Here is a 14,746-nt window from a genome sequence, read left to right as displayed (position 1 = left end):
ACCTCATAGCCTGAAGTATCCCACGGATGAAAAAGGCAAATCTGAATTATCCCTGAAAGCCATTCTGATGCAGCAGGCTGAAGGGAAAAAACCTCTCAGCATTTCACTGGATCATACAAGGAGTCTCACGATCGAGAAAGGGAAATGTATTTGGTTTAGCTGGAGCAACGCCTTTTAAAAACAAATTCTCTCCATATGGTTTTGGGGAAATCTGGCACAAGCAGAGCTCTCCGGAGATTCGCGCATGTTCATAACTTGTAGCTTCGGAGGCCAGCATTTATGCCATTCATCTCTGTGACACCACAGCTTTTATTGCAAGTGGCTCCAATGCAAATCAGTGCGACGCTCCAAACACAAACCGATGAAAATGAGACACGCTGGAATGATGTTACAGGGACATTTTTATTGTCTTTGTCAGGTTTGTTTATTCCTAATGGCAGACAGATTTGTTTGTTTTCAGTGCAGGAGCTGAGCTTTAATATCAGAGTGTTCTTCAGGCAGTCGAAAGTATTGCTTGATGCTTATTTAAAAAAAACAAAACTGGTTCATATCCTAGACTTGTGTGTAAAATCAGTGTCAAACTGTACGTTACTCATGATTTAGAGGCTATATTCTACATTGTTACAAAATATTCTACACCTCATATAATCATAGACTAATCTAGCACTCCACCTCCAACCTAAATGTGTGTTGCATCTGTTGGTCCGCATGAGCAGAAAGGTAAAAAAAGAATAAATTAAAATGACCTGAGAGCAGTGGCATTTGAAAACATAGACAGTCACGGTAACATCCCCAAACTTAGAGCTGCCCTCTGAACAAATAACATCACCAGAAAACCAGCAGTTCATGGCTGGGTGAAAGCAGTGTATAAAATGTAGTTTCCTCCTCTTTTATTAACAGGGAGCTACGACACGCCTCTTGCGGATACATTCCCAGATCCAGCTGGGGGTCACTTTCTGAGCCTGGCTCTGTTCTTCGGGTTCGGCCAGAGTGTGCGTGGCGGAGGCTGCGTCGTAATCTGGCACGAGGTCCCCGTCGTACGCCACGAAGTATCGCCTCAGCTTGTTAAAGTCCTGCACCGAGTCGGGCAGGAAAAGCTTCACGCCGCTGAAGATGTCCAGCAGTGTCTACGGGGAAAACAGTGAGGTCAGCAGAACAGACACCCTGCAGCAATACTTTCCCTACATTCAAGGGAGCAAAGTGCTCTGCTTTTCTGCACTGTTCAGGCTGTGTAATATTACCATGTCACTGATGGAAATGAAGAAAAAGACTATTTGATATAAAGACATAAAAAGGCTTTGTAGAGCTCAGTCTGTGATTAATATCAGTCCAACTCTAACAGTCAGTAAACCTTAACAGAATCTCTTCACGTCCAAAGAAGAATTTACAAACTCTGAATTTGTTGCAGTCTCACAGGGGACACCTGCATTAAAGGATGCACACCCAGGCCTTGTTGAAATATAAACTATTGTGGCAGTAATTAAGGAACAAACAGCCAGTTTCCGCTTGTGATTGCTTGAGATAGTGGAATGGTGTTAGTGAGGTGGCCACATTTCACAGAGTGAAGACAAACTCTGTAAAGGTCAGACCAGGATGTGAATAAACATTCAAGTTGGATCTAACAATCACAGCGGCTGCTCGGCCAATACTCAGCACAAACCGGCCTGTTGACCTGGTTCAGTTAATGACCTCATATACGCAACATTGTACATGTAAACTTTTCTTCAGAAATTGGGAATTATTGGCATAATTCTAGCTTCAAAAACAGTCCATAAGCTGGTTAAAGGTTCCCCTGCCCGTTCCTGTTTCTGTCCTTTGACAGCAGTTACCAGAGTTGCAAATATAAAGAGCCACTAAACCGCCAAATTTGGAATATTTATATCTTTAACACTGTACTGAAAACGAGAAAAAAGTTTTAAAACTGTCAAGATTTTATTAGTCAGCTGGCCTCTGAGTGTTGTAATCTATAACCTGTCAAAGCCATAAACAACGCACTGATGCACTAATTTTAGAACAGGATTACAGTTTTTAACAAACAGTTACTTTGTTTTATGATTGTCAGACCTTAAAAGAAACTTAAAGATGGATTTAGTTTAATAATCCTAAATAGCATTTGTTTCTTCACATTAACTGCGTCCACAGAACACATTTAAACACACGTTGTGTTACTAACCTTGTCATTCCTTGGCTCCAGTTTCTGTGAGGTAGCTTTTGCTTTAGTTTGTCCGTTGCTGTGGACACTCTCACTCTTCTTCACCTGATAAGAAACAGTCTAACGTTAGGTCATCACTGCAGCTTTGGGTTTGCGCCTTGTGCAATTCTCGTGTTCTGTAACGATGAAACTTTTCTTTAATGTAGCACATGAGATGTAAAGAACATTACCTTCTTAGCACTGGGTGCGTCTGAGCTGGGAGTGCGAGGCTGGGATTTCACCGCCTTGGCTTTGGGTGGAGTGCTGCTGCCTGCAGAGTGCATGTTATTGATTACACTTATAACAAAGCAGCATTTGCAGCACTGGGGTCACTTTAAAGTGTCCACAAATTTATTTCTGCATTATATTAACTTGAATTATGAACCAATGTCTAGAATAAAGGACATGCATATAAACATATCTGTGTGAGCCTGCTTCTTTAAGTAGAGACATTAAAGGTGAACAGAGTTACTTTACTCTTAGATATCACTATTAAATTACTGCAGTTGATTAGTTACGATAAGAAATATTTCCTGTATTAGAAGTTTCTGAAATGTTGTGTTTAGTTGCGTAAACTAAGTTTAAAACAGTTAAAGCATCATGCAAATATTTATAAAGTTTTGCACGATGCGAGCAAACCTGCAGAATCTAGACAGGAGTGTTTGGTTTATGTGTAAAATTCTATTATCATTGGTGGAAAACAATTTACTGGTTAAAAAAAATATTTTTTATCTTCAAGGGGAAAAAAAAAAGCAATGCTCTAATAAATGTCCACTAACCTGCAGATAAATCTTAAAATCTCACATATGCATTTATGGAATTTTCTTAAATAAACATCTGCATGATGGAGACTACTTTTTCTTTATGTGGGTGTTTCCAGGAAGGGCAGAGACGCCTGCAAGTTGAAAGCGATTCATTTGAAATCTCAGGGTCCCTCCTCAGTCTCAGGCCAGACTGTCAACAAGCTCAGTGCATATTCTGCACATTGTGTTGCAGACACAGTCAAAGCATCACCTCAATCATAACTGGAGGGTTTTACTTATTGTGTGTGCAAAGATGCTAAACTTTAACCCAGTTACAATGAAACAACGAGGCCTCAAACATTTTAACAATACCTATTCTGCCTCAAATACAAGGTTATGAATTTACTGATTATGTAAACAAAGCTGTATCAATAGCATTGGTGGCATTTTAAAGGGAAGTTTCCAAAAATTAAAAACAAGAGTCTTTAACCACAAATAAATTGTGGTCATTTGAATCTTCACTTTTTAAAGTATTAAGTGTAACTCAAACCTAATCTTAGGTAAATCCGGACACACAACAACAATGTAATTTCCCTTTATGTACGTGACTTGTGAACTTACTCGTCTTCTTGGGTGGAGCGCCTTTGTTGGAGGAGGACGATGGCGAGCTTCCTCCGCTGTCCCCCCCCGATGAGCCCTTGTCATCGTTGGATGTAGACGGACCTGCTGTCACTTTGAAGTCGCAGTTCTCCTTCGATATGCGGTACAGCTCCTGTGCAGAGTGATGAAATGACAACATGGGCTTCAGCCAAGAGATGTAATGTTCTGTGTCAGTGGAGATTGAAGACCCGTGCCGGATTCAAATAATTAAGCCCAGGCATGTTTTACTGCCTCGGCCAATATTTCAACTCATCCGTCAATACTCGCGGGAAGACTGCAAATTTGCTCCTCCTCCCCGCCGTTTCAATCATACTTCATGCTGTCCCCCTGGGTGCTTTGTTTAACAGTGGGATTAATTATTCCATTCCTCCCGTCACCTGTATTACTACACATCCTCCCATTTTTCCCCCATCATATTTTACAATAGAAAGCAATTAGCAACAAGCATCCCTAGAAGATACGCCTCAGTTTTAAATGAATGGCTGATTTCTAAAACGTCTTTTGTGCCGTCTCAATAAAACTTCATCACTGAGCAGCGGCTAATTCTTTCTCAAGCACTACAAATCAAAAACGCTGATATCCTACTTTAAGCTGGTGCAAGTTGGTGGCGCTCTTCCAGTCCTTGTCATCGCGGATTCTCGTCATGCGGGGGAAGCGGATGGAGATGCCATCAGCGGTGTGCATTTCCGATTTGGAAAACTCTGCGCCTGTGATCTCCCACACAGGTGCTTTCTGTAGCACAGGAAACACATAATCATATATAAAAGCCACAAAGGGTCACTGCATGCATTAAAAACACCTCCCATCTCAGAGCCCGTCATTATCTCGGCGCTTTTCGGGGGTAATTCATTTAAAGGAATTCCTGTGGATACACGCAAGAGACGCTTTCAACTTCTAATTTCATTCAAAGGGTGTGCAGTATCCAGATATACAACTGTGCTCTGCGTGAACAGGCCCGCTGGGAAATCCAAATGTGCTGAGTAGTGACATCTCACCTCAGGATCGCGGATAATGAAATCTGGATAATAGTTCTTGATGATTTTCAACCAGCTAGGGATTTTGCTTGGCTCCTACATTAAGACACAAACACACACAGACACACAAAAGATTAATTTTCAATTTTATGATATCAGCTCAATATTCCTGGTTAACCTCTAAGTGGATTCTCTCTGACCTTGCTGATTTTGATCACATCCAGCTCTTTCTGGAGCCTGGCCAACATGGCGTCGTCGTAGCCTCCGGAGCACTTGGTGACTGTGCACCATTTCTTGGAGTCTGGGTCGTAACAGCCCATTAGAAAACTGGACATGATGCCCCCTGGTGGGTAGAAGAAGACGCGCAAGCATTAGGTGAACCGCTTCCCACAGAATAGTCTCTCCACCAGCACAGACTTCTCAAAACCTGCCTCTTCAAATTATCTTTTTTTCTCCTTCCCACTCACTTCCTACAGCCTCTTACGACAAGCGTTTCATCTGATTTATTGTTTCTGCTCTATTAGCTCGTTTTCAACTACACGAGTCGTTTCATTAAGCACGCTTTGAAAACTTGTACCTTTCTCGTTGTGTTTGTTATGTTGTTGCACACTCATTAGCCAGCCTCCTCAATGGCCCCTGCTTCAAATCTCACCTGCTTCTCTATTTCACCCATTGGCATCTTCTCCTTATGTAACAGCCTGTATCTGCACATTTTTCATATGAAATCCTCCAATTTGGTTATGTTTTCCCAGAGTAACGGAGCTGTCTTGTTAATTTCATCATCCTATCTAAACATAATACATGCAAGAATCGTGTATTTATATTTTTGCTTTGTGGCTGAACGTGAAGTGTCACACCTGCAGAAGGCTTGACCCCGTCTTTCACAGCAAAATTAAAAGTTGGGGGCAAAAGTAAAACTGTCTTAACCGTTCAAAGCTGTTTTCATACATGAACTCCAACAAATGTCTGGAGAATACAGTCAGGAAATCATCTGAAGCTGTCCTTTTTCCCCTGCAGCACACAGCAGGAGAGATTTCGCATCAGACTAATTCTCACTGCTGGAAAAAAATTGTTCAAGAGAAGTAGCTGCCTGACTGAAGCGTGTGTGGACTAACTGGACTATTACACACACGCTGTACTCGCACTGCACAGATCATCGCAATCAGATGTCACTTTGTTAAAGGCCTTTAATGTCCTGACTGCGTCAGACATTTCATTTCAGTTCAGTTCAATTCTATTTTTGTAGTTCCAATTCACAACAGCAGTTGTCTCAGTGGGCTATCGTACTGGAAGATAAAGACTACAGCCCAGACAACCCAGTATAAGCCTGTACTTGGTGACAGTAGGAACAAAGAAATCCCCTTTAACAGGAAGCAGGAACAGCTATCCACCACAAGAGGGCGTAAAACAAAAAGAGCACAGAAAGAGGCCACAAAATAAAGAGAAATCAGTCAAAAGTTAACGGCGTGCAGTAGCGGCATTTAACCACACCAGGAGAGAAAAGGGGTGACTGGAGAAGTGCTCGGTGCATTATGGGAAATGTCCAAGCAGTCTGAGTCCATAACTAAGGAATAGTTGAGGGTCACCTGATCCAGCCATAACTGTAAGCTTTATCAAAAAGGAACATTTGAAGCCGAATCATTAAAGTAAAGATGGTATCTGTCTCCTGAACACAAGCTGGAGCTTCCACAGAACAGAGAGGCCCTGACAGCTTTAGGCTCTGCCTCCATTCTACTTTTAAAACGTGTAAAAATCACAAATAAACCAGAGAAAAGTGCTCTATTTGGATAGTATAGTGCAACGAGGTCTTTGCATTCCCACATGTGCTTTTGTTGGGTAATGTCTATAGTTCAGTGATCCATTAAATGTGTGAAAATGGCTTAAATCACCTCATTTTATGGCGAAACAGAATTGTCAGGGTGAATAAAATAAAGCATCAAGAATGGGAAAAGACTCCATGCCTAATGAAGCAGATGGTTAAGGCTTTACAGACCGTTTGAGCCTTTCCCGTAGAAGGCTCCCAGCACCACCAGGTCAGCTGTGTCTGCCATCGCCCCTTCATTCAAATAGTCCTTCTTTACTTTCAGCCAGTGGCGCTTCCCCGGCTCATAGGTGCTCTGAGACACGCAGATATAAAGCCTCATCATCGCAATGTTTCAGCTACACGTACAGTTTAAGCATAACTTGAGAAATTGAACAGTAAATAAATCTGATTACCAAACGCCGTCATCAATGAACCAACTCACCTTTACGTCTTTTAGCACCAGACCTTCAAGTCCCTCCCTGATGACACGAGTTATCATATCCGCCAGATCCCCTGCTCTCTGACACACACACAGACGCACACGTTTTTAACATGTGTACGCATACAGCACAAAGACGCATTCACAGTTATACTTACAGTGACGTGCTTCATCTCTGAGAACAGGATCCTGTTGGGGACTTCAACCATGTTGTCATGCAGGAACTTCCTGCGTTCACACAGAGGCCTGAAGAAGACAGAAAGCCAGCGGACACGTGAAAATCCACGTTTTCTCTCCGCAGTGCTCTAAAAGTTTGTAAACTTCTGGCTTTGCCTGGGATTCAAACTCCACTCGCACGGGTAAAATCCTCTGCTGCATCCCCACCTCCACATTTTTGCTCTTTATAGTCCTCACCTGATCTGCTGTGCTGGTGGGTTATTCCACGAAGAATCAATTAGTGCCTCCCAGCTGAGCCCCACAGAATCAGCCAATGTTTTGGTACAGTAATTTTTAGGATACCAGATAAAATCAGCCAAAACAAAATATGCCCACCTATGCTGTGGCGGTCCATTGTGAATAAGGGAGCGGCTGAAAGAAGCTTCTTCTTTTAACTTTAAGTATATTCAATAAAGGCATTCAAAGTTTTACCTTTATACTACGAAAACACTCAGTTACAGGCCTTTGAATTATCTAAGGGTGGGTGCAGCACTTTTTGAGAGTAACTTCATAAATTTAGTAAGTACAACGAAATTCTCAGGAGTGGAAAACACAGTTAAGCTCTGTGTAAATCAACTTTATACTTTATACCATTATTTCTATGAGCAACTCTGAGCATAAATATCATTACATGTGTCACAATTTTAATAGGAAAACTTCACCGTTTAACTTATATTATATACAGTTAGAGGAAATAAGCACTGGAAGTCTGGATGTTTAATCTGTTGTCTGATAATACACAGGAGGGCATTAAAAAAGTGCATTGTGGGTAAACTCACGGGGCTCATATCACCATGAGAGAGAGGTGATTAGTCAAAGCTAGTTATGACTTATAAAAGGTCCCTTTTTATGAACTCTCTGATGCCAGGCAATCAGATTCTGGAGCCAATCCCCTCTGGCAGGAGGGAGTATTGGAGAAGTGCTCAGTGCATTCTGGGAAGTCCCCCAGTAGTCAGTGCCCAAAGGAGCATAACTAAGGAAGGATTCAAGGTCACTTGATCAAGCCATAACTCTAAGCTTTATCAAAAAGGAACATTTGAAGCCGAATCATTAAAGTAAAGAACTGAAGTTTCCACAGAAGAGAGAGGCCCATGGCTCCATGCCCAGTGAAGTGGATGGTTTAGGCTTCACCCTGGACATAAAGTTTTTGAGTCACTCCCCTCTGGCAGGAAGCTGCAAACCCATCGGGATCAATACTTCACTGCATTCAAACAGCAGCTTCTTTCCATCTGCAGCGGAACTGCTCAACAAAGCCTCCTCCACTGATTCACTTTATAATCACTGTTTTCCATTAACACACCATTATGCTTATTCAGCCCATTAACGTTTGCACATTGGACTCCACTGCACTCCATATACATTTGAAAATTTATATTTATATATTCTCATAGTGCCTCTATAGAAGAACAGCTTAAGTATTTGTCCAACAAATTGAAGATCTCTGGTTCGTTCCTGCGAGGAAGAAAAATCCATTTGTGGAAGGCATAAAAAAAAAAAAAAGTATGTACCAAATCAAACTCTACCTGAGCACACAAGCATGATTTTGTGCTTTTGTATCAAACATTCACTCACATTTATACTTGGATGAACACAGTGAACAGCAAACTGGGGCTCAGCATCTTGTATGAGGATACTTAGGCATGCAGACTGAAGCAGGGATCAATCCCCAACCTTCCAATTAGCTCTACAGCTACCTTCGATATAAGGGAGCAGCTGAAAGTAGCCGTTATATATTTTTCTTTTGCACCACTGTTACACAAAGTCACATTACTTGTTTGTGTTAACACTTGGAAATAAATGTGATTCTGGTTCTGAGGTTTGCATAAATTAATTTTGATTTTTAAGGATCCTCAGACACCCTGTTACATGAACTACTCTTGCTCAAGTGGATGTGAATTTGAAGGTCACTAGATGCTGAAGACTGGTCCTCAGTGTCCTTCATTAATCATTTCAAAGTCCCCCTGTTCCAGACATACAAGCTCGAGTACTGATAATAAGTTATTATTTTCTTTCGTTAGAAAAAAAGGACTGCAAATAAAGTGAAATCTTTCCATAAAACCACAAATTAACCACATAACAGCGAGTGAGCAAACCACAAGGACAGAGCAGCCTATTAATGTTAAAAACGACATGCTTGCATCATCCCCATAAGGGGTTACTCTGCACAGTGAAGTGCAAAGTCATTTCTGAGACAAAGGATGGATTGAAAGAGCATTACCTCTCCATGAGACTCACACCATTGAAGTAGATACAGTCAAAAACAAAAAGGCACACCTTGGCGTCTTGAAAGGCTGCTTTCTGAAGGGAGAGGAGAGGAGAGGAAGGTTTGTGGGGTGACAAGAAAGCCAAGAGGGAGAAAGTAAAAAAAGCTGTGTGACAAAACAAAGAGCATAAAGTGGCTGCAGTGTTCTCACCTTGTGTACACCCAAGGTCCCGAAGGGCAGGGGTTTACTGGTCTTTGTGTCAATTAGGAGGACTTCAGCATCCAGTATCATGCTGTGGCCACCAGGAAAAGCCTGAGGGATGTATTCTTTGAAATGGGCCACCTGAAACATCAACACAGACACACACAGGGAGCTCAGTTACTGAGTGGAAACAAATACCATGTGACAACAACAACTATTACAACAAGCACAAACCTGTAAAAACAATAGGTTTCATTAATAAAGTGCATTATTTTCAACCAAAAAATGTTTTAAAAAGCAAAGATCAAATGAGACATTTGATGCTCGTGGTTCAGGCTTGTACCCACCATCCTCTTTTATAACACTGTGGGGGATGATCTAAACAGTTCTCTGCCGTTATCATTCATCAGAATAAAGAACATTAGGTACCTTGGACTGTTGTAATTAGACTCCATTCCCACCCCCACAGAATGTTAACCTAGCATTAACATAAATTGCCTAATTACAGCGGCTGAGGCTGCATAATTAGCCATTTGGCTGATGGGCTGCAATGACAAGACGGTCACTCAAGACAAAATGTCTGAAGCCTTCAGGCTAGAGGACTAAAAGTGGACCGCAGACACCATAAAAACAAGTACCAGGCTTTAAAATGCCTCAGAAAGCATAGGCTGCACTTCCACATGAGAAGCCTGGAAAAATATGGTGTGTATACATCACGCACAAGAGCTACATGGCTTTTTCCAACTTGTGCCATGCTTGGCATCCTCTTCTTCATGATTGTTGTGAAGTGCGTTTTGTGTGCACCGAAGCAATTTCAAAGGGCTAATGAACATGATGCAGAGCTATTTATTCCTGCACGTTTAAGTCTCTGTGCATCATGCTGAGAAAGCAAATGCTGGAAAATCACTGTGGGAAATGTCTGAATTTCACGCTGGGAAAATACCTTTAAGCTGCTAATCCTGCCGGGGCAAACCTGAACACACTGCATCCTGATGAGCATTGTTACATTAATCAGTAAATAGCTTCACGGACCGGGAGCCCGCACATTTGCATCTGTGCTGTCTGTGCATGTGCGCGATAAGACTGACTTTGTGAGGCAGCACTGGTTTGAGGCTGCGACTGAAGTAGCTGAAGTTGTCTCCGTTCTTGTGGACCTGCACGCGCTCGCCATCGTACTTGATCTCAGAGTACATCCCGTTGGGGCATTTCTTCATGGCGTACTCGATGGATTTACACGCCTCCGCCTGAAACCACAACAAGGAAACAATCGTTTCTGAAGTTCTAATTGCTTTATGTGAACTTACTTTTCATGAAAGGTTTCCCAAGGTTGATCCAATTTAAGAAGACAAACAAGAAAAAAAGGTTATCAATCATGTAGGATTAACAGTAGATTCAACAATTTCCTTCACAATATGAGACCATTAATAAAAACATCCAGTGAGAATCACCAAGTTCGAAACCACGAGGGTGATGAAATTTTGTAAAACTTAAGTTTATGTCAGTATACGCCAAAAAGAGGGCAAACGGTGACATTTAAGTCTCCTCCTGGGATCTTTCAGGGTTTCTGTTGCTGGGAACCTCAGCAGCACACCTGGTTCATTAGAAAACCTTGAATTTCTTTAATCATTAGGAAGTTTTGCAGGCAACTACATGATGTGGACAGACAGAAGATGGCCAAAATTTATTTATTATTGCCATGACTTCAAAGTGACTACTCATTTACACAACACCAACCTAAATGACTATTTTGTATCCACTGAAAGACGATCTAGCGCTTCATCTTCTGCCAGCTCATGTTAGGAGAACAAAGTTAAAACTAATAACACCGAAGTTGCTCGCCTGAGGATCGTTAAAGAACAGCCTGTGCTAATCATTTGTAACCTAAAATGCGATGCGGGGATAGCTGCAGCGCATTTCCATTTTCTTTTATTTGGTGTAATTAAAGGGCCGCTGTGTAATGTGCAATTTAATGGTCTGTAAAACACATTTTAAATCATGCTGAATTAATATTTGCACTTCAGGATGGGTTGGGGACAGTTACGTGTCTGCAGTGCAGAGTTATCTGTAGGATCCAGCTGCTGCGTGTCTGGCTGTCGAGTAACAAACCATCAAAAAAAACCAATATATTCTCTAAATATTCAGACATTTTAACTTAACATAAAGTAAACTTTGGCTCATGCTAAATCTTTAAGCAGGCTGCAAACAGACAGAGTGACTCAGCTGAATAGCCAGTCGTTCTCTCAGTGAATGTGTGAAGTTGGGACTGCTTTGTTTAGACTTGATGTATGGCCATCTTAACGACCGCTGCACAGAAAAGTACTTTTGCTCAGGATGAATGACGACAGACAGAAGAGCTGACCTTCTAAACTGAGGATTTTCTGTAATCCACATCTTTTCCTTGCATACAGAACTGCACAAAGCCTTTGAGCACACATCAGATTTAACACCTCTAATCACTACATTGTGATGTTTTTGCAGTGAACCACGGCAAACAAAAGTACGAGTTGCAAGATTTACTGCTGCAGAAGCCTTGAGGCATGCTCAGAGCTCAATCTACAAACAAGATGTTTGTCTAGACTATTTTAAAGAGAAACGTGGAAGTACCGAAATGCGAACAAGCACCTGCGCTACGACAACTTCACTGCCTTTGACCAAAGTACGACACAGTGACCATATTCTGGTGTTCATTTAGGCTGACATCTGAAGGCTGTGAATGCTGCAGCACAGGATCCACATCATTTTCATCAAACCCCTGATTAACCCAATCCTCTTATAGACCACTCCCACCAGGCTAGAGCTGCTTCCTCACAGGTTAAAGGTGATCACTCCAGGCAACTTTATATTCATCTGTATCGTCACTTCCCTCTAACACACACCGGGGTCAGGGGTTAACTTTTTCTTTTAATTTGTTACCGTGTCTGTATCCCTAATTTATATCCTGGTTTATTTCCACAGGTAACATCCGTCCCGTCCCCTGACACGTGTAATAAATCGGCAAAATAAATGAGGCCATTGCTTGGGGAAAAGTATCCTAATACTTATGTAAATATTTTAATTTTGTACTGTGCATGTGTGTCTTGTGTGATTTATGAGGTCAGAAAGGTCAGATGACAGACATCCTCTATTCCCTAATTGAGTTAATTAAGTTGAATTAGCTCACATAGTTTTTAAATGTGACTGCTTCTTCTTCTTCTTTCTTTTTTTTTTTACATCACTGTGGTTCAAACACCTCAGCTTTGCATTCACATGAAGACTCGGAGATTAAAAGCAGACAAAGACCGTGTGTATGTGCATCTGTACTGTATAATTTGACACTTTTTATTAGGAATCCTTACCAACATGGGCTGGACGGGGGTCATAAGTGAGGCCTCGATAGTGAGGAGTTTCTTAGGTCCTGAACCATTGGACACCTCCTGCTGATTCTTTAACACCCTTTCAATCACGTCTCCCAGATTACGCGAGGCCTTGAAGGCATCGTAAGCGTTTGGATCCACTGCATCCAAGCTGCATAAAGAGGCAACAATGACAGGCTGCTATTAAAAAAATAAAAATCACAGATCACATGATGGTCAGCCTGCATCTGACTGAGAAAACACAGCAGTGTCCTTTCTCTCTAGGGCAGGGACGAGCAATAAGCTGAACTCAATTCTGCTCAATATTAATTTTGTCTCTTTATAAATTACTGGTAAAGTCCTTCACAACAGTCCCAGTTTGTCATGTGGTCCCCTTGGGAAAATTACTGCGCACCCCTGCTCTCTAAATGCCTTCACGCAGCATAACAGTGCCTAACAGATGCCCTCATTGTAGGATCAAGGATCGTGCTTTTTCAGTGCATCTGTAGCCTTGATTTATTACGTTTATTTTTACAGAAGCCCACATATCTTTACCTGAAATGTATAATTTATGACCACAAAGAATGAAAGGTTGGTAAAGATCATAAATTACACAGACAAGATGGTCATAGTCACCATAACGTTGCCCAACAGCCACAAAAATCCTGGTGTGCACTTTTTTTTGTCCTTTTTTTCTCTCTAATGAGGACCATAATTTACAAAAATGATGTTACTGTGATCAAAATTAATTGAAATGAGAGATTAAGAACAGAAACACGGATGATGGGAGTCACAGGGTAGTTTTTCCATAACCTTCTTCACAGTGACTTTTTGAAACTGGACGAGCTGCCCTCTTCTGGTCATTTGAGAGAATGCAGATTTAATGCAGCTTTAAAGCAACTGCCTCACTATTCAGACTTTCCATCTTTGCGTAAAATAAACCTGCCTCTGTCATGTTCAAAGAGAATAACTAAATAATCCAAAGATACTTACACGTGTTTAGCACCAGCGTTCATCTTCAAATCGTGCTTAATTAGGCGAACGATGCATTTCAGGTCATTACTGGTGCATCTGTAGGGAAGGGAAAATTCAGACTATTACTGTGAAGCAAATTCTGAAGCATTACAACATTTCGGGAAGACGAAATCTAAAAGCAAACAAATGACAAATATAAAATGATTGGATTAAAATGCCTTAAAGTGAATAATGGAAGCTGCACACACCTCAGAAAGAACCTGCTTCGTTAGAGGCAGCTGAAAGACGAACACTTGAGCACTGCAAGTTCACTTTACTTGCTTTGCCCTATTAATGTTATAGTATGCTAGCAAACCCTTTAGTTGGTACAGCAAAAAAATAATGTCCATGTCTGTTTACAGCTTGCAAGATGCAATTTATGACAAACAAACATAGCCTGGTGTCTGCTGCAGCGGAGGGGAGAATGCCAAATAAAGATCTTGGGATAATGTACGCGTTTGTGTTAGACATGCCCGAGGCAGGCAATCGAGAAAGGAGGGAAAAGTACACAAATGCAGGCAATAGAAAAAGCCATAAGAAAAAAATAATAAGTGGAAGGAAATAATTGTACCATAAATACTGGAAAATGGAACCTCTAAGTACGTCTTCCTGCTTCTACGGAGCTATCGGAACTTTTACAGGCAGTAAAGCAAAGACGTCAACGTGGAGAGGTGCAGCTACAAACACCAAGGTCAGCCTTATTGGGGTTATTTGTAAGAATTACCATATCTTTTAACATTTTAACACTCAGCCTGACTGATATAAAAAATGATTATGTGTTTTATTACTTTTTGGCAATATCCTCCAGCTCGTTCTGCTGCTCATCCTCCTTCGTCAGCTGGGAAAGTCGGGTCAGGGATGCGTCCACTTCCTGGATGGTAAGGAGACTTTTGGCAGCTGGGGGAAATGATTTACTCTCATCAAAGAACATCCTCACCGTCTCAGACACGTCACCCTTAAAAGGAAAA

At 41.5% G+C, this 14,746-nt stretch overlaps 2 protein-coding genes across 2 annotated transcripts in view; one reads left to right on the top strand and one right to left on the bottom strand.

The window, feature by feature from the left end:
* The window catches only part of rad51d (RAD51 paralog D), a 23,798-nt gene extending 22,836 nt beyond the window's left edge, over nt 1–962 (top strand). The window contains exon 11 of the mRNA XM_026183149.1: nt 901–962. The gene's annotated coding sequence lies outside the window, so the exon portion shown is untranslated. The remainder of the gene's footprint in view (nt 1–900) is intronic.
* lig3 (ligase III, DNA, ATP-dependent) overlaps nt 384–14,746 on the bottom strand; it is a 19,520-nt gene continuing 5,157 nt past the window's right edge. The window contains exons 6-21 of the mRNA XM_026183145.1: nt 14,567–14,733; nt 13,758–13,835; nt 12,768–12,936; nt 10,521–10,676; nt 9,442–9,573; nt 9,246–9,325; nt 6,970–7,057; nt 6,815–6,892; nt 6,562–6,685; nt 4,769–4,911; nt 4,590–4,664; nt 4,180–4,326; nt 3,556–3,706; nt 2,383–2,462; nt 2,174–2,257; nt 384–1,127 (exon numbers count right to left, since the gene is read on the bottom strand). Coding sequence (XP_026038930.1) covers nt 894–1,127; nt 2,174–2,257; nt 2,383–2,462; nt 3,556–3,706; nt 4,180–4,326; nt 4,590–4,664; nt 4,769–4,911; nt 6,562–6,685; nt 6,815–6,892; nt 6,970–7,057; nt 9,246–9,325; nt 9,442–9,573; nt 10,521–10,676; nt 12,768–12,936; nt 13,758–13,835; nt 14,567–14,733 — 1,986 coding nt within the window. The 3' untranslated portion in view covers nt 384–893. The remainder of the gene's footprint in view (nt 1,128–2,173; nt 2,258–2,382; nt 2,463–3,555; nt 3,707–4,179; nt 4,327–4,589; nt 4,665–4,768; nt 4,912–6,561; nt 6,686–6,814; nt 6,893–6,969; nt 7,058–9,245; nt 9,326–9,441; nt 9,574–10,520; nt 10,677–12,767; nt 12,937–13,757; nt 13,836–14,566; nt 14,734–14,746) is intronic.

This window comes from Astatotilapia calliptera, chromosome 10 (assembly GCF_900246225.1).
Source record: "Astatotilapia calliptera chromosome 10, fAstCal1.2, whole genome shotgun sequence".
Classification (NCBI taxonomy): Eukaryota; Metazoa; Chordata; class Actinopteri; order Cichliformes; family Cichlidae; genus Astatotilapia; species Astatotilapia calliptera.
The sequence above is the reverse complement of the archived record's forward strand: the minus strand, read 5'-3'. Positions and strand labels throughout refer to the sequence as shown.